General features: G+C 41.3%; 1 protein-coding gene across 2 annotated transcripts in view; it reads left to right on the top strand.

Moving 5' to 3' along the window:
• LOC137856551 (bifunctional heparan sulfate N-deacetylase/N-sulfotransferase 4) overlaps positions 1–9,455 on the top strand; it is a 106,489-nt gene extending 97,034 nt beyond the window's left edge. For both annotated transcript variants that reach the window (XM_068682131.1, XM_068682130.1), the window contains exons 13-15: positions 3,224–3,326; positions 3,592–4,101; positions 8,968–9,455. In XM_068682131.1, the coding sequence (XP_068538232.1) occupies positions 3,224–3,326; positions 3,592–3,711 (223 nt within the window). In that variant the 3' untranslated portion in view covers positions 3,712–4,101; positions 8,968–9,455. The remainder of the gene's footprint in view (positions 1–3,223; positions 3,327–3,591; positions 4,102–8,967) is intronic.
• Positions 9,456–19,517: the final 10,062 nt, after the last annotated feature.

Genomic DNA, 19,517 nt, shown 5'->3' with positions numbered 1-19,517 from the left:
GGCAGCTGTGATGAGCCCGGATCATATTTCTCATCCTTGCCACCAGGAGGATAAGGCTTTCCCCATGAAAGAGGATTAATGGTCTGTGTGGCACTCTTTTTGACGTATTTCAATTCCCTGCAGGAAGACAGAGCCTCTGCAGAGTCAGGAGTGGGCTGAATTTATCTCTCCCCTCCTAGTCCGGCAGAGAATTGTAAGAAGCTTTTACCACTGACTCTCTTCGTATAAGGAGCATCTTGTCATCATGGGCAGAGCTGTGAGGAGCTGTGCTGGGGGGGGCCCTGGGACTCGGTGGGACGAGGAGCCTCGTGCCACAGTGGAGGCTGCTCCCAACCGGTGCACAAGCACAGAGCACCAGCCCAGCCTCCAGCCCACAGCAGAGCCCCACGGCCGTGGTGCATAGGAAAGGCTGTGCCTCACCTTCCTGCAGGCTGATGTCTGCAAAACTGCTGGAAAACGAGGCCACTGAGCCTCCTCCTACCCCATATTGCCTCCTCTCCATCTCCATCTTCAATATCTCCTCCAGTGGGAGGGTTATACTAACTCACATAGCAGGTATAAACTGATAGTTGAGTGCTCGCTATTGTCTGAGTCTGAAGAATGTTGCTGTGCCAAAGTCTTTTTCTAGAGGAGAAATTTTGGATTTCAGAGTATTATTTTTTAAGCCATTGGTTTCTGAAGTGGAGGAAATACAGGAGGAATACACAGCTGAGCTACTGGTGTTTGAACAACTGCTGCTGCACATCTGCAGTGCCTTCTGCTATGCTTTTAAAAATACACACCCACATCCATATATCTTCCTTTCTTTAACTAAATTAAAGTCAGTGGAGCCACATAACAGGAAAAACTTGGCTTCTTGTATGTGTTTGGACAGAAAAAAATGTATTGTAAACAGATCTATAAAATTATGCAATCACCATTTAGAGACATCGAGAATGCAAATGTGTTGTGGAAGCCTCCATATCTGTATGGATTTAGGATGGAAGAGAAAAACGCATTAAACAATGTAGTGGCTTATCCTAGGACTGTCAAAATAAAAAGGACTGCGTGGGATCATTCTTCATCATTACTGGCTAATAACTGCATACCACAGATTTTTGAAGTCATCACAAAGCAGCCTAAGGACCTAGTCCTGCAAACGCTAGTGAGCAACAAGTTCATCACCCCGAGTAATTAGGTGAACGTCTTACAGGAGAGTAACATTAATGCAGGCACAAGGAAGGGGCTGACCAGAGCACCAGCCACTTGTCAAGCCATGGAAAGAGCAGAGGTGGGAAGTGCACATCATGCCAGGTTAGCAAGAGGGGCAGCAGAGACGAGCAATTAGATGACTTCCACACACTGCTAAGCAGGACCTGCACTTCTTGTTCGAATAATAAAAAACAAGGAGGAAAATCAGCTGATATTGAAAGGCTTTTACATATAACAGCATCGATACGAATACACTGGGATACCCAGACAAAGTGCTAGGAGAGGCAAACAAGCAAGCAGCGTTCACGTTCTTCTATTCTGCCCAATTATGTTTACAGGAGTCCCGAGACCTTGAAATAGCTGAACACAATGGGTTGAATTCAGCCTGGGATGTTTTTTCCTTTATCCTGAAAAGCCTTCTCTCCTGCTCTCCAAATTTGCACCTTTTAATAATGTTCAATATGCTCATTCCGAGGCAGAAATATTGTTTGGGGCATAGTTTAGCAGTTTTCCTTTTACGCGGCACACTACATTACTTCTCCTCTTGGGAAATCAGTGGAAGCCAGCTAAACTACTTCAGTATGCAATGAGCAGATGGAAAAGGCCAACGTAGAAATGAGACTATCATCAATATATCCATTTAATCAATGATTTATTTATTTTTAATTGATACAGCTCCTGAAACAATTTAGGAAACAAGGGTCAGGCCTGCAATAATAGGCTGGGCAAGAAAAAAAAAAAAAAAAAAAAAAAAAAAAAAAAAAAAGCAGTGTGAAGAAGGTTTACCCCTCTCCAGAAATCAGTTCAATTCTGTAGAGCAGCACATCACAGGTGCACCCATGTCATACAGACAGACCCAGGGCAGAAAGGTAGTCTGTAACTAATTAACTGCATGTTCCAGCCAATTATACCTCATCCTTTTCAAACATCTGCTGAGTAGCAGAAACACAGACCTTCTCAATGTTTTATGCGTGCTGCAAGTCCCACAGCAATAAATTCAAAACTTAACATTGCATGTTGTTCATTCCTTAGCGAGTATGTGTTTTAATGCCTTAATCTAAAATTCCTATATCTTTGAATTTTAGACATCAAAATCAAATTGCATATTTCAGATAAGATTGCTAAGACGGAGTTTATGTTTTAATGTCTTCTTTAGAATGAAAATGATATCTAGATTTAATGATATGGCGCAAACAGCTTCTCAGGTGCTGTTAAGCTATCAATAAACAAGCAGCAGTTCTTTCAGAAGACCTAAGCGCTGCTTATTTCACTCAGAAATCAACATAAAGCATTTCAATATTATATTTCTCATCGTGTCTTAGTCCTGCAACAATCACACTCTATTTTCTATATAAATATACTTAAAAGATTGAGTCTGTGTCTGTCGAAGCCAGCAAATAGATCAGATTGCCCCTTTTAACCTCTCTCCCATTAACAGCACTGACCTACAATGTAATCAGCTTCTGCTGGCCATGTGGAGAGCTCTCCTTGAGCACAGTGATAATGTTCGTGAGAATACAGCGCTCATACTTCCAGGAAAAGGCCTGGCCAGTGATTTTCCAACAAAAGGTTCTTTGTTCAAGTGTCAATTGATCAAAACCTAAGCATCCTGCTTAGACACACAGAGCAGTCTGACATGGATAAAATCTCTAATCAAAACCAGGTGACAAAATGTGAGTGACAGTCTGGAGAGGAACTGCGTAAGGTCCTTGAGGCTGTGGTCCAGGACCGTGACTGGCGTCCTATAGAGCAACACTTGAAACATGTACCCTATATGCTGGGTTGGTAGAATAAAAAATAGATAGCATAGTCCAGTGTGAAAAACTCGTTTCCTTGAGCTGCTCCTAAGATGAATTTGTGGACAATATTAAATTCCCAGAGCTTTCCCAAGAGAGGAAAGCAGTTTCCCACCCTGTTCTCAGTATCATCATCTAGAGATGTGGCCAGCCATAGTTGTTGACTAACTCTGATGGTTTTGTAGCTGGGAGATTCCTCTGTAGTAAAATATTTCACGCAATATAATCCTTTATAGGTTTGACCCTCAGAAGGGCTTTTGGTGCCAGTTATTGGAAGGAGGGAAAACAAAGTGCCTGGGAAAAAGCAAAGGTCGAAAATACCCACCCATGGACCAAGAGGTAAAGGCTCTGCAGAGATTTCAGTTAAGATTCTTTTTTAATATGCACACTGTGTTTGACTCCTAAAATATAAATATTTTTTATTACTTCACTGGCTTGCTATATTTAAAAACCAGAAGCTTTTAGTGCGCTTTGAATGAGAGGAGACTCTCTGCCCCCTAGAAGAGCCTCTGCCTTGGAGCAGAGCACAGCTGACAAGCAGCAAAACCTGGGGTGGGGTGGGGTGGGCTTCCTTGTTTGACTGTGTTGTTTTCACCCTTCCCAGTCCCGGGCTTTCCTGTCGAGCTACTACCGAGACCACAACGTGGAACTGTCCAAGCTGCTGCACAGGCTGGGACAACCCCTGCCCTCCTGGCTGAGACAGGAGCTGCAGAAAGTCAGATAGCACACGAGGGCAGGGGCCCAGCCAAGGACAATTTCCTTCACCGTGAAACCCCTTGCTTCTCCGACTCACCTGTGATCGTCAGTAGAGGACCTCATGAATAACGCTCTTTCTATTAAAAACAAAACAAATGAATAAAAAAAACCCGACAACTGTTTATATGCACGCGCTGACAGTTACTAGCATCGACCCCTTTTGTCAGCTTCCAGGAAATAATACGGAGCTACGTGGCATTACTCTTTATCCAGACCCGGATTCGTGCATAGTCTAGTTCCTCTGTTCACCAGAAAGTACCAGAAACTGTATGTAGGACAGATTGACTTCAGTGTATATGACAAATTGCAGTCTGTCAGGACACGAGCAAAGGATGGGAACATCTCGTTGGACTGTGAGGTTGGTCATCTGTTGGTGTTTTTCTCCTGTTTATTTCTCTGTGTGTGTGTGTGTTGGTTTTTTTTTTGTTTTGTTTTGTTTTGTTTTCCCCAGTCATGTAAGGTGTCCTATAATTTTATAGGAAAATTCAGCACTTTGCAGTCAGGGTCCCTACTGGTTATAATATATGCAATATCAAACTATGATCATTGTTTTCACCACAGAATGAGGTGGGCTAAGTTCTTTCCTAAACTACTCCCCTGGGATTCCTGTAATAACTGCCAATCGTCCATGGTCTTTCTTTTGTTGCTTTTTTTCCCCTTCACAACAAGATATATCCCAATTTACTGAAGTTGTGTGGGTGGTTGAGGTGCAGCATGGTGAGGTGGCTCTACTCCTAGATCTCAAGGAAATCCATTCACTTTCATCTTGGCAGGGCTACTTTGCCACCTAGTTGCGTTTTTCATCATACCTGCTCAGTTCCTATAGCAGCTGTGACAGCTCTGAGATGTGAAGTCATAGTACACATTTTCTTTTCAAAACGCCATGGGACTCCTTAAAATACTATCAAAACCTTTTAAAAGCTGAACAGGCCATTAGAGCAGCATACTGACAATAACCTAATGTTGACAATTTTGTTTCTAACTGAAAAGCAATGTTTTTGCTCCGAAGCCTTCAAAAGAAGAGAATGGGTTAGTCATTTAGGGTCTGAAAGCTATTACAGGAAAAAAAAAAAAAAAAAAAGTTTTAATGACCAAAGCTATTTATTAACGCTTTGGGAAAAAAATAAAAATAAAAAGAAAAATAAAACCACCACTATAAAGCCTTCTGAAGAACAGGCTCTTTCTATAGACTTTAACGGAGTTGAATGCACAAGCAAGCATATCCACTGAGTGTCTTATACACGTATATTATGAATATGTTTTTATGCCCGTGTATCTACACATTGTGCATCGAAATCAAATACACACTTAGTTTTAAGTATCCAGTTTTTGTGCCCATAGATAAATGAAAGGGTTGGTTACCAAAAATATTATATTATGAACTGTATTTTCTTCTCAAATCCTTACTGGCAGGGTTGACAAGGCTGGGCAGAAATTCACCATGAAATTTAAGCTGGGTGAACAAATATCATTTAGGCGTTTTAGCCCTGTAACACTTTTTCTCCAGAAAACAAAAGCTGTGCTACGTGTTATTTATGCACCACAAAATGGAGTAAGTTTCAGTTTTCAGACGTCCCTGCCTCAGTTCCTAGGTGCAGGCCATTTCAGATGCTGCAGAGGCTTTGAGATTTCTCTCTCCACAAATTTGATACTTATGTCTTAGCTCTGGAAACAGAACAGGACATCGAGGCTGCACCATTAATTCAGAGTCAGAGCTACCCCTTGGGGCAGCACAAATTAATGCACGTCATGGACAATGGTATTAAAGGGCATTTAAATAAATTTAGGCTTAAAACCAGTTGATATATGTAGATGTCTATCTTAGCACTGTCAAACTCCTAAGTCATGAGGCTGTCCACCAAGGTTATGACACTAGCTCATTTTGGATTGACAACTCCAATGCTTCCCGGAGTTATCCTGGACCCATCCTGCTCTGGACAGTGGTGGCACTTCCCCACAAGTGTCCTCTGGCACCACATGTCACCACAGTGTTTCTTCTCACCTGGCCTTCACCACTTTCCTCTACCACTGCCCATCAGTACACACCTGGTTCCCTCTTCCTCCAATGTCTTTTCAGCCCTCTTCTCAGCTAGCACTGCCATCCATGGTCTCGCACACGCAGCCCATGATGTTGCATAGAGAAGAGGCTGAGGTGCAACCAGCACTGAGTTCTGGTACAGCCCATTGTGCTCCTGCCCTCCCTCTTTCTGCAGCAGGACTCACAGCAGGGGTGGCAATTGTGCAGTGTCAGGTATCTCCTGCTGCTGCAGGAGCATGACACATCCAACGCCACCAGTCCAGTGCCTATGTGCACAGGGACACATATCAACCTACAGGAAAGCCTGAAAGACAAATGCTACCCAATCTCATATTTTCTTTTAAATACTGAAATTAGATTTATCTCATATAAATGAGTCACCTACTTTATTTTATAGGTGATGGAGGGAAATAGCACTTCTAGGACCCAATTCATCTCATCTCAAACTAGATTTCTTAAATGAATGAGATTATTATTGGCTGTTCTTCTTTACTGATTAATAAAGGTCAGGAGACAACTTGTTCTGAGGTAGGGCCCACCTGAAAAGGAGGTGGCATTTTATCTTGCAGCTACAGCTGCTGGACGTTAGAGCAAGAGACTGGGAGGTTTGAGAAAAGGATATGATTTTGTCTTGTTAAAGTGTTGTGCTTTTTTTTTTTTTTTTTAAGAAAAAATACATTTTTTGTATGTTATATTTTGTAGGGAGAACTCTTCAAAATGAGCTAGGGTAATGTAAATGCCAAATAAAAGGAACCTTACATGTATCTTTTTTTTTTTTTTTTTTTTTAATAAAGTCAGTTACATACTCTGATACAAATTCATGCTCTTTTAACTTTTAGCACTGATAATGCCAAAGACAGCTAGTCTGATGAGAGCTTTGAATAAGTAAAGATCAGTTATAGAAAAATAACTAAATCAACTCTTTGATAAAATTTTAGCTGTTAAAATGCTTTAAAAGTGGCTTATCCTTAATTAAAAGATGAGTTCAAAACTACTTGATTAAAAGCTAAAACTGTTTCAGGATTCTTTTAAGGAAATGAGGCAAATACCATAAAATCTGGAAAAAAAAATAAATTTGTTTTTAGCTTTTCATTTGGAAAAAAAAAATAAAAAATTAAGTCTTCCCAACACTCAGCACTGTAATAGCATCATATCCTTAAAACACACTGGACATTTTTATACCTCATTGTTATTTTTCAAGTTTGAATGGGCATCGCATTACCCAGAGATCTCATGTTCCATTGAAAACTGACATTTGAAGTGACTTCATTATGTGTCACATAAAGATGAAATAACAGTATTTCAAAGTTTCATTCCTTCCACTCGTAATAGGACCCATCAACACAAAATTTCTCCAGATCAGCGTATTATAGAAGAGCCTTTGTGAGCTAGCTATAAATGATCTCAATTTCTTTTATGCTTTTGATATCGCTGACCACGTAATTGTTGGGATTCTTAAAGACCAGCAAAACAAATGCAATAAAAATGAAACATTTATTCACGGCAAGGGGGCTGTAGCTGTGAAAGATAATGACAGGCCTTCTTTCCTATTCATAAGCTACAGGATTCATCTCCACAATACTTCCACGTGGTGCAGGCTGTAAATCAAGAGGGGGTTTTACCTACTAAAGGCCTACAGCTGCAGTTACCTCCCCTTCCCCTGCAAATACTGATTCCTGTGTAGATTTGAGGTAGTGCTACAACACTGAAGACTCCTCCTGCCCTGTGAGACCACGGGGAGCCTTCCTGTTAACTCCAGCAGGCCCTTGCTGACTCCGTGGCCTGGTCTTGTAAAGCACAGTCCGTGTGGTTCAAGTTTCACCTAGCGCTATCGCTGCTGGAAATCCATCAATAGCTTTATTTCTATTATTGATTGGCAATTTCTTCCCACCCTGCCATCTCGGTTGGTGCTGCACCGCGGCTGGGGCTCTTGGGCCTACTGCCACGTGTACCGGTCGGCAGCCATCAGCTGTGCTTCGCCCCCACCTCCAGCACTGTGTGGGGCTGCACTGTCTTCAATCTCATCATACTGCAGGGGTCTCCACCTGCCCTGGTCTCCTGCATCTCTGGCCCCAAGAAAAATGAAATTGCACAAGCTGACACAGGTGTCAGTGTCTACATAAAGCAGCAGGCTTGATGGTTAAAACAGAACTTCGGCCCTCAAAACTAAACAAGCCTGTGTAATCGAGGTTCTCTTTATGTACTGACCTCTCAAGGTCGAGAGGAAAAAAGGAAAGAAAGTTGCCAGATTAACTGCTTATAGATGTTTTTTAATAAAACAAATTTTCTTTCTGATATGGGATCAGACTGCCAAGCATACCCCAAACAAATTAAGATGGCGGCATTATAAATTCTTGGGGGAGGAAAACGTGGTGTAATGAAAGCACTGATGGGTCCAGACTCTCTGATGTGATAATAAGGCAACAGGGACATGTCCTGAATACAGAGGCAAAGCCTGAATATTTTCCTTCCTCCTTCCCCCTCCTCCTCTTTCTTCTCATTTGTGTTAAATTTTGAGCCAGCACAGCGCATCTGAAAAGTATGTGACAGGCAGATCCTGTTAGGTGGTGGAACATCATTCATCTCCCAAACCATCCGCCAAGAATAAATGGGGCATGGGGTGCTCCTTTCAGGGGTGCTGAGCTTGGCCACCTTACACATCAACTCCCAACTAGTCATTTAGTTTCCATCAGTAGCAAATTATGTTTATAATGGGTTTAAAATTTATGTTCATAATAGGTGTGTAAGCATGTGACAGCCATGCAAAACAGGTACAACATGGGTATATAAATCAGCAGAGATTAAGTGTCCAATTTTATTGTATTTAAGTAAGATTAAGTTCACCACTGTTGTCAGGAGAAGGTCTGTTTGCTCACGCAATTTAGAACTATAATCCAAGAGCTAAAATGATGAAGCTCTCTTTCTCACCACTATTTTCTTTCTGAAAGAGCTAAAATCTCATGCTATACTTGTAGCATCACCTTGCTATACTTGTCCCCATCAGTATCAGATCAAGAAAATTAGCTTTAAAAGTTAGCCTGTCCACCATTATATTAGTACATCTCTCCATAACTATGCCAGGAACTGTTGCTTGAAGGGTTTTTGTTTGTTTGTTTTAAAGATAGGAATTTTCCTGCACAAAACCTTTTCTTATATTGCCCTTGTTTTCTCTTTTTTTTCTTCCAGTTCATCCTTTAGTGTGACTGCACAGGTGTGGACCTGTCTATGGATTTGACTCCTCCATCACTGTCCTATCTAGAAAAACTACCAAAAATAAACAAGGATTTGCAAAAGACACAGATTCTGAAGTGTTCAGTGTTCCAATGACTGGATAACTTTTGTAAGATTTAGTATCACTTCTGTAGTATTTCAACACAAAAGACATCTTCTTGATAGAGCTGAGGAAAAACTTCACTGTCTTGCCCAAGCTGTTTATTTTTTTCCTTTTTTTTCCCCTCTCTTATCTGACGACAGCAAATCCAGTTGAACAAATTCTTGGTGTTGAAGAAAAATCAAAATACATTTTGATTACTCAAAGTATTTTTAGTTGGGGGGTGGTGAGGGAGGTCAAAGTCTGTATTTGCTGGAATTGTTTTAAATAATTGATGTGCATACACCTTATTATTGGTTCTTCTCACCTCTGCAGAATAAACACTTCTGATGGTGTATTACAAAGAGAGCGTTTCTTTCCTTACATCTCCCATTTTCTGCACCAAAATCTGCTCTTCGGTAACCTCTGCAGCATATTTCACATTGCACACTGACTCAGCATCCCCTGCCTCAGCAAGTCCTCTGCATGGCAGATCCTTTGGGACATACAGTGCCATCAGCCCCATCCTTTGCCTCCATCCCTGTCCCCCAGCTCCCAGGCAGGCAACGTTAATCCAAGCAAGCCAGCTGCGCACAGGTTTGTTACACTGCAGAGCTCACATCTGTGGGTCTGACCTTCGTGAGAGGTGTGGATATTCAGCTGTGTAGGTAAAACAACCCCATGGAAGCTCTTCTTCTAATTATCACACCAAGCTTCTTTACTGCTCTGTTTGAGGAGTCTTAAAAGGGCCTGATTTCAGCTGATGCAAATTGCCTCCAAGGTGTCTCCAACTGTGCACTCAGAATTACAAGATACTGAAGGTTTTTTTCCCCTAAAATATCATAATGCTTCTACTTTTTATTATAAAATATTCATTTGTTTTACAGATCCATGTCAGAATGAGGTTAAATCATATCACAGGCAAGAATTCTTAGTGCAAACCTTACAGAATAGCAAATTACGCCTCGCTAGAGCTTTTACCGTTAAGCAAATTAGAAATGACATTACAGACATCTTAATACCAGTTTTGGCTTCTTTCCGGATCTGCTTGATGCTTTCAGACAAGGGAGACATGGTAGGCAAAATTTTCAAAATATTTTCAGGCTTCAAGTCTGCTTTTCAAAAATGACTTTTAGGCCCTCAGAAACCAAGAAGTGATTGGCTTTCTATCATAATTATTTGTTATCAATTGAGTCAGACAGCTAGGCTCTTTTAAAAGCTCTCACAGACATTTTGCCTGTCTGCTTCTTTAGATTCCAAATGCCTTTATACATCTAAATGAAGAGATTACTGAACAAATGTAGCCAGTTTTTCCTGTCACTCACAAATCCCTGTCCTTTCCTGACCATGTTTCAATTTTCCTCTGTATTCCCACGTTGGAAAAGGAAGCCATCTGGAAATAACCAATGAAACCCACCAACAAACCTGAACAACACTTAAATTTTCACCTAAAAGATAAACTTTATTTAGTATAAGGATAGCAGATTTCTCCCCATACCCAGCCTCCCCCCAAAAAACAACCAACGAACCAAAAAAACAAACAAACAAACAAAAAAACATTACTATATAGAGGAGTTCTTCATAAAAATTTACCATTTCTATTACATTCATTATGCCTTGCATTTTTGCTTCTAGCTTGTGGAATCAGATTATTCCCTCCCAGACAAACAGAAGCCTGGAAGCACTAAATAAAGTTCTGATATCATCCATTTGTAGAAGGGACCCTTTCTGTATGCAGGTTGTGAGAAGAGAGGAAGACCACTTTTTCATGTATGTAAATATCCAAATTCCAGTTAGAAAATGATTTATAGAATTACAGAAATGAATACAGAAATGAATTATACATGCAATTTATACTCAAGTTCCCATTCATGAAGAATTAACTATTTCTAAGAGAAACCAGATTGATATTTGCATTTCAGTCAGCTGCAGCTGTTCAGTGGGGAGAAAAAAGAAACACATTTAAAATATCTAAATAAACCTGTAACTTCCACTTTTCGTTTACAAAACCATTTTTCCTGATACAGCTAAGTCTAATCAAACATGGGCTAGTTTTATAGTACTCCTATTTCTTCTGTAAGAGGACTGTGACATGTTAATATACAAATCTGTTTTCACCACAGAAGGTCAACTAACTTTATGAGCTGGTAGTTAGAACTATCCTTGTGGGCTTATTCAGAGGTTATTTTCAGCCAGAGGAAGGTCAGCAGTGGGTGGAGTGGGATTCTTTAATCCACCTAACTTGCAATTCCATAAAAAAATCTATGGGGGTTCAAAAACACACCCTATACTTTGGGAGATAATTGCACGCCGTTCAATTGACTTTGTACTTACTACTTTTCTAACTCTGACATACGCTCTGCTGTCTTGCAGAACTTATCTGTAAGCCACATACCCTGTTGGGTAATTTAACTTCCCTTCGTAGTATGATCTGAATTACAAGAGCTAGATATCTGAGAAAATGAGTTCTTACAGAACTTACTGTGAGACAGATATTTATTTATAGATATTTTCTTTAATATTTTTGTTTCACTGTGTTTGCCTAGGCCAGGGAATCATCTCAGTATTAATCTGCGTGTCATCCAAAGACGCACAGTTCCCAGTAACATCAATGACAACTTGATATTCTCACGAAGGAGAGAACAAACCCACCAACACAAAATGTTGTTTAATGACACCGTAGCTATAGCACATCTTCCTGCAGAGCTTTGTGTAATCACACCAAGTAAGCAAAGAAAAATTGTTCTGCAACGTGAAGTGCTTAAAATTTCATAAGCAATCCTGTTTAAATAAAAAGCAAAAATCACCTTTCAGTTACCCCATCTTGACTAAGGGCTGGAGCAACCTCATGATTTTATTGATATGAAATTCCCCCTGCAATACATAGCCGGAGAGAAGTTGAGTTCAAGATCCAGAGCCAAACTCGCTACTGCTCATTGCTAGGTAGGGCACCCACACCTTCCAGTTGCCCAAGGTGTATCTCAAACCACACACCACAGACTCAGGGGTTAGAGGTCCTACAGTTACTGCTCTGGATATATTCAGCAGTCTATGTCTGTTATCCCCCTCACAGTACCCAGATGAAAAGTCACCAGAGCAGTTGCTTGCCACTCATCTAAATCCATGGACTGAACCTGGATTTCCTCCCAAGAGGCACTGGGACCTCTGATCTGCTCCACAGGACTAAGAAGGAGGTTGAAAGCCTCCAAAGTTACAATATCAACTGCTATGAGAGATTTCTATACTGCACCTGGCAGTAAAACTTGGCATGAACTGAAGCAAGGGCTTTTTACACGGAAAAATAAAAATTTGTCTTGAAAGAATCTGCTTATATTTGTTTACTGTGTGGATACACAGGCCTCATGAATATCGTATTTCAGGATAACGTTTTCTGTCATAGCTATTTGCTGTTCTCTCTCCTCCTAAAAGTACGCCTTCCCTGCTGTACTGCAGCCTGCTTCCACTCCAGTTTTCTTCCCTACCCACTCTCTGCAGGGCTGCCTCTCACCACCAGTATCTACTATTTGACCAGTAAATTCCAATAGCAACTGAGTGCCTTTCTGTGCTAATGTCTTATTAATGTCTTATTATTAATGCTCTTGGCCTTCATAGAGGAAAAAGATCACAAGTAGGCAACCTCCTGCATTTCATAAACTATATACACTTTAATTACTTTTAAATATCCTAGTTAACTAAAATACCACACATCAGGAGCATGACGAGGCTTTCCACACTTTTGCTATTTCTTAGGTGCCCAGCCCTAATTCAGGGAAGCCTCCTAGTTATAAAGCAAGACAGAGTTGGATGGCACCATGTGTAAATCTGCCCTCATTAAGTTGGGAGATGTAGTTAAATTTTAAATTATCATCTTAAGCATGAAGAACGTTTTTATGTATCCTGGTTCATCCTCTGCAGACTTCAGTTATTTCCAGTAACTGCCACACTGAACACAGTAAAACTCGTCAGCTGCTTGGAGGAAAGAGTTGAGCCTGGAGATTTAATTCCCTTCAATCTTAAAAGATGGGATCCAACACCTCAAGATAAAAATGTTGCTGACTTAGGGAGGTACAGGGAGACAATCCGAAGCAGCTGGGATGCTCAGAATGGACAACATCTTTGCATAACACTTAAACTTGTATTTCCAAAGGTTAGATGCATGGCAAAAGCCACCTCTTTTCTTTCCCTTGGTGTTAGAAGATCTGGCTGAAGAAGAGGTATTTCAGGGCTTGCCTAGACTGCTGTCAGAAGCTATACTGAAAGTGCTATACCACAGACCATGTTGTAGTGGTCTTTCTAAAGCCCATTTTGCAGGGATCATTTTTTCCCCATGCACACATGGGACAAGCTGAGATGGAAAATTCTGACAGACATGTTTTACTGTGGTGACATCTTGCATCAGCGCTTTTGCTTTGGCGAGGAGAACATCTGTATAACGGAGAATTTTTATGACCAGGGGAGCCTGCTAGGAGCTGTAGGTTTTAGCACAGATCCTAAATCACCATTTCTGTAGTGCTGCAGACTTTTTTATTATTTTTTTTCCAGCATGGCTCTATATTTTTCATAAACCCCAAGTACTGTTCTTAAGTCTCTGCACATCCACTCAATGGAGCCAACTACTAATCAGGCAACAAGGTGACTTGTCCAACGGGAGAAATCACCCAAAATGAACGAACCTTCCCAATAACAGATGCAAAATCCTACTTTTGTGAAGCATTCTACCCTTGGAGATTTCACCACAGGGCTGCCCTCGGCACAAGGAACACAGCGACCACTGCCTCTGCCTGACCATGAAGGCAAGGCCGCAGCCTCAGTCACCGCATCCAGGCTGAGCCCATGGGAGAAGTGTAGGCAGCCGCCCAGCACCATCCCACAGCTGAGCTCACCCTCATGCTACACCCTGTGAACCCCAAAACTAACATCTTTACATCTCAGACTGGCTCAGATGGCAACAGGGATCCCCTGGGACCTCCCAACAAAGAGAGGTTGAAAAGTTATTTCAGCTGGTCTCCCACTACAATGTCACTGTTGAAACAATGTTGAGCCAAGAAGCGTGTCTAGAACAGAAGTGTAAATCAGAAAAACATCTGAAAAATATTTGGTTATTTGTGAAAAAGAAAAAAAGCATTTTCTAAGGGGAAATCCTCAAGGAAGAGAAATGTGCGTCCTCTCAGAACCTGTGGCTATGTTAATAAAACTTGTGCAAACATCTCACTGGCATTACACTTCTGACTTGTCTGAAAACTATAGCAATTAGAAATTGTCAGAAAACTACATGCTGTGAAATTTCTCACCCTTCTCTCTGCAGTCACATTGCCGATACACCTAAAGGCACTCAGGATTTGCAATCCATTTAAGACAGACATCGGCACCAGTCATGGATGGTCATATCACAAGGGTCTTCATTTGTCTTAGACACCACAAAGACCCCCTCGCATGTGGACCTGTGCATGCCATTTCCATGCAGTCATTACTCTTCCTTTGTAGATGAAAAATGATTTTTGTCCCCTTCAGAAATACCACGCTTTGGAATAAAGCTCTAAGGAGAATGAAGCATTTAGCCAAAGCCCACTCTTTACTCTGTATTTCCATGTCTTCCATAAGACATTGACCAAATAGTGAGTACTAAAGTAGAAATATCCTTTGCAGACTTGTCTTTCCAATCGACCTATAACACTGGCACATTATGCACATTTTTATTTTACTCATTAAAGAAGAATAATTCTGGACACTTAACAGTGACACAATGAAGACATAAAATTCTGTAGTGTGCAATAAAACCACTTTCATAAATGCTCAACCCTGAGTACATCCATTTTCTGGTTTTCTCCCAGTGATGAGTTTTGCACTCTTGCACTTTTGATTACGAAACTTAGAGCCAAATTAAAATTATTCATTTGTCCCCAGATAATTCCATTTCATTTTGGCTGCCTCCTACATTTGCCACCTGTTGTTATCTTAATTATTCCTTTATAGCTTTCTTGTTTTACCAATAAAAGACGAGTCGAATTTGGGGGCAGACGCCAATCCTGTCTCCGTGTAATAAACAGCACAAGGAAATGCTACTGTTTAGCATGTCTGGGTTACAGAAATCTCTCCCACAGAGGCCAAATTCCTACCAGACAGTCCTACCTGCAGAGGCCAAGCACTCCAGAACACCTTCTCACACCCGAGTAAGAAAGCTAGGAGATTCAGTCTGAACTACTCGCTTCCTCTGCCGCATTGCTAATGATAATCATCATAGTTTAAGGTGTGTTAACAAAGAGACCGTAATGATAGTAAGAACTATTTGAAAAACATAATGAGAAGGAAATGACTAACATACCCTGGAACAGAAAGCCCTTACGTAGAGAACATTTAGTCTATAGTAAAGAAAAAAGTCTTGAGTCCCAGAAAAATCTCTCACTAAAGTGAACCCCCAAAATTGCTATGTAAAAGCCCGCTTACAGACCTGTTATATGTGGTGTTTCCCAAATTAATAAATAAAAAAAATCAAAATCATATTCAAGTCCATCCTCACAGCAAGTCTATCCTTTGTGAACTTCATTAGAGAGTTAAGAGTGTGTCTCATTCAACAAAAGCAGAGGCAAGATATTATTTCAGCAGGTGAGAGCAGGAGACAATTTGTGACAGTGGGAAGCACCAGCCTTTAAAGGGAATTTAGTGGCAGTCAAATTAGATGTCCTACCTTAAGAGGGACTCTTGCAGGGACTAGATCAGAGAAGCAATTGCCATTTTAAATACCCGCTATTATTCAATAGCGGTTCTTAAAAGGGGAACTAATTTCAGACACAAGACAGCCTGCTAGAAGCAAAACCAGGTGTGCCCAATGTCACCCAGGATCTCCCTTGCTGCGGGAGCTGCTGGGGACCACCAGCATACAATGCCCCACAAGGAGGGAACAGCAGCCAGAACAGCCCTGGGGGTGTTGACCCAACTAACAGCTCACAGCAGTTGATTTTGGAGATTCACTGGGAAAGACAAAGCTTGTTTTCTCCAGCAAGCTTCATCCTTTCTAGCGTGAAACCTGCACTACGTTTGCCACTCTGCAATTAGCTCAATGAATTGCACCATCACTCACCAGCTTCCAAAAATAAGCAAAGCCTGTGGGAATCCAAACCTGATTTCAGAAATGTTTCTCTGAAGCCGGAATCATTCTGGGTATAAAAGCATAATCCTATTAGAGTGGCAGAGCTTAAACTCTCTCTTTAGCCGCCAGAACAAACATTATGGCTGGTGTAATGATTAGACCCCTGTCATGCAGTGGTCAGACCTGGTTAGAAATGCCTTGGAGGAGCCTGCTGGATACAGCTGTGTGTATAGCTGGGGTGGAAGAGGACCATGGTCAGATCTGCATTTGCAGAATGGAAGAAGAAAACAGGGATCAAAGGAAAAAGCTGTGGTAATCACAAAATACCAATTCACCATGTTCGGGAATAAGGAGTGTAATGCTCTAAAATCTGCTGGCTGATTCCAAGAAGCTGGAATGACTCACGGGTCTTGAGTCACAGGCCATGTAGAAAAGTCCATTCAGCTGAATAGAGCTGAATAGAATAAAACTGAAAATAAGGTGATTAGAACTGAAAATAACCGCATGTACTTGGAAAACCAAGTTTCTCAACAGCATGAGCTCAAAGTTATCGGATAGTAAGTTAGAAATGAGTAACACAGATCTCAGAGAGCATTGTGTCCTAATGCAGCTGCAAACACAAAATGCAAAGATATATACAAAAAGTACATTTCTTTGCTTTGTTTCCTTGCAACATTTCTCATTGGTGCACAATGCACAAACCACACTTTAATTGTGAAATTAGCATCCTAGGATGCTATAGCATACAGCTCTGACAACAATTGCTTGAAAATAGTTGACCTGAACTACTTACTATGCTGTATTAGCTACCATTTTTCTCAAGATAGCATTCTAAACATTTTAGTATGGGTTTGTGATATAAATGCATACAACCTCTCTTAAATCTGCATGCTCTCTCTCATGCGTTCACACACATTGAATATCAGGTGGACAAAACCACTGTGAACAGTGCATTTATGAGACATGAAAATGAGGCATCTTTACCAACCTCATCTTCATTTAACACCATGAATTTCAGAGCATTTCTGTGCAAAGTATTATTTTAAAAACAATAAACAATATTGTCCATAAAGCATTAAATCTATGCAGGCAGCAGGCAAGATTCTTCCCTGCTGTAACTCGACTGGACTGCAATGGAGTCACACAATACACAAATTTGGGCCAGTGTTTCTGAAAAGGTGATTTTATTGTCCACTGAGGCATTCTGCATTCATCAGAAATATAAAACACTGCATTTTTCCAACCCAAACAATTCTTTGATTTCCTCAGCCCCAGCATGGAGAGCTCTCTGTAACATAAGGCTGGTTTGGACACAGCATTTCTTCCACTTGTCCAAAGATTTTTCTTCTCCCCATTCCTGCAGCATTCCTGCTTCACACAAAGCCCAGCAGCCAGCAGAGGGGCAGGGAGAGAGGATCCGCCCTCCTCTCCTGAGCACCCAGCTCTCAGAAAAGGGTCAAGTGCTGCTCCTTCTTCCATTTCTGCTAATGAAGCTACTCCCACAGCAAAAAGAGGGTCAAAAGCATAAACTCATCACTAATCATAAAATGCTACTATTAAAAGAAAAAGGAGAGTTGGGGGAAGCTTTGCCAAGACATTAGTTAGAATTTAGCCAGATTTAGTTAGAAATTAGCACAGTATTCAAGTTTCTCTTTCTTTTCACCTCTAAATAGCTCATAAATGTTTAACAGCAGATTTCCAGAATAACCTTTCACATTTTTAGACTTGTTATGATTATTTCTTTATGTAAGGGAAGAATGGAAACTAGCATATATGCATGTGTTTTTGCTCTCTGAAAACAAAAACAGGGAGCCAAAAAAACAAGACGGTCCTTTTGCATGAGAGAGCAGTTTCAGGCTTCCTAAACTTTTGAAAAGCTTGTTACCCTTTAGGTACCTACAACACAACCATGCAAATTTGGGAATTTCAACCATTGGAATTTGAGAAAGACACTTCTGGAGCAGGTCATGGCCTACTAAAAAGGAAAAATGAAAATCACCTGTGCCTCATGACTTGGGCTCTGAGAAGACAGCTTTTGAGCAGTTTGATTGTGTCCAAATTATTGTATCGTAGAATGGTTTGGGTTGAAAGAGACCTCAAAGACCATCTAATTTCAACCCCTTCCACACCTCCTACTAGACCAGGTTGTTCAGAGCCCTGAACATGGCCTTGAACACTTCCAGGGACAGGGCATCCACAGCTTCTCTGGGCAACCTGTTCCAATGCCTCACCACCCTCTGTGTGAGGAATTTCTTCCTTATCTAACCTAGCCCCACCCTCTTTTAGCTTAAAACCATTACTCCTTGTCCTATCCCTACCCTTCCTGAAGGAGACCCTCTCCAGCTTTCCTGTAGGCCCCCTTTAGGTACTGGAGCACCTGAGGAGCACCACTCATTAGGGTTCTCCACTTGGACATTCAGCCTTTGACCACAACTGTCTGAGTGCAACCGTACGGCCAATTCCTCACCCACTGAGTGGTCCATCCATCAAATCCACGTGTCTCCCATTTAGAGACACAGATGTCATGCAGGGCAGTGCCAATTGCTTTGCACGAGTCCAGGTAGCTGATGTCAGTTGCTTTTTCCCTATTCACCAATGCTATAACCCCATTGTAGAAGGCCACCACATTTTTCAGTCACAATCTGCCCTTAGTGAAGCCATGCTGGCTGCCATCAATTGTTTCCTTATTTTCCATGTGCCTTTGCATAGTTTCCAGGAGGATTTGCTCAGTGATCTTGCCAGGCACCGAGGTGAGACTAACTGGCCTGTAGTTCCCCATATCTTCCTTTTTCCCTTTTTAAAAACTGAGGTTATGTTTCCTCTCTTCCAGTCAGTGGGAACTTCATTGGATTGTCACTTCACACATGATGTACATTGGCTTAGCAACTACATCCACTAGTTTCCTCAGAACCTACAGATGTATCTCATCAGTCCCATAGACAATATACCATGGACAGTATACCATTGCTGGCTGTTACTTTCATACTGAGCAATATGAAATAGATGAAGTTTATGGGGAGAAAATGAAGAAACAACACTGCCTTGATTTATATTAGTTCAGTGACTGTGTTTTATGTTAGGAGATCTGCAACCCTGATTCCTTGGCCAACATGAGCCCATATGGAGATAGATATGGTCACATCGTTTGGAGAGCCATCAGTCATCCCTACAATGGGGACCATGACCAGCAAAGAACACCCTATCACCATCAGCTTCCCCAGAAAGGATAACCAGGAGGACCATGCTCTGCCATCCAAGCACCCTGCCTGTCTCTGGGTCTTGCTGGTTGGTGTCAACTCCCACATATTTTCTGAGCCTGCAGGTATGTTCTCCAACCAC

The sequence above is a fragment of the Anas acuta genome, chromosome 4 (genome assembly GCF_963932015.1).
Source record: "Anas acuta chromosome 4, bAnaAcu1.1, whole genome shotgun sequence".
NCBI classification, from domain to species: Eukaryota; Metazoa; Chordata; class Aves; order Anseriformes; family Anatidae; genus Anas; species Anas acuta.
The sequence above is the reverse complement of the archived record's forward strand: the minus strand, read 5'-3'. Positions and strand labels throughout refer to the sequence as shown.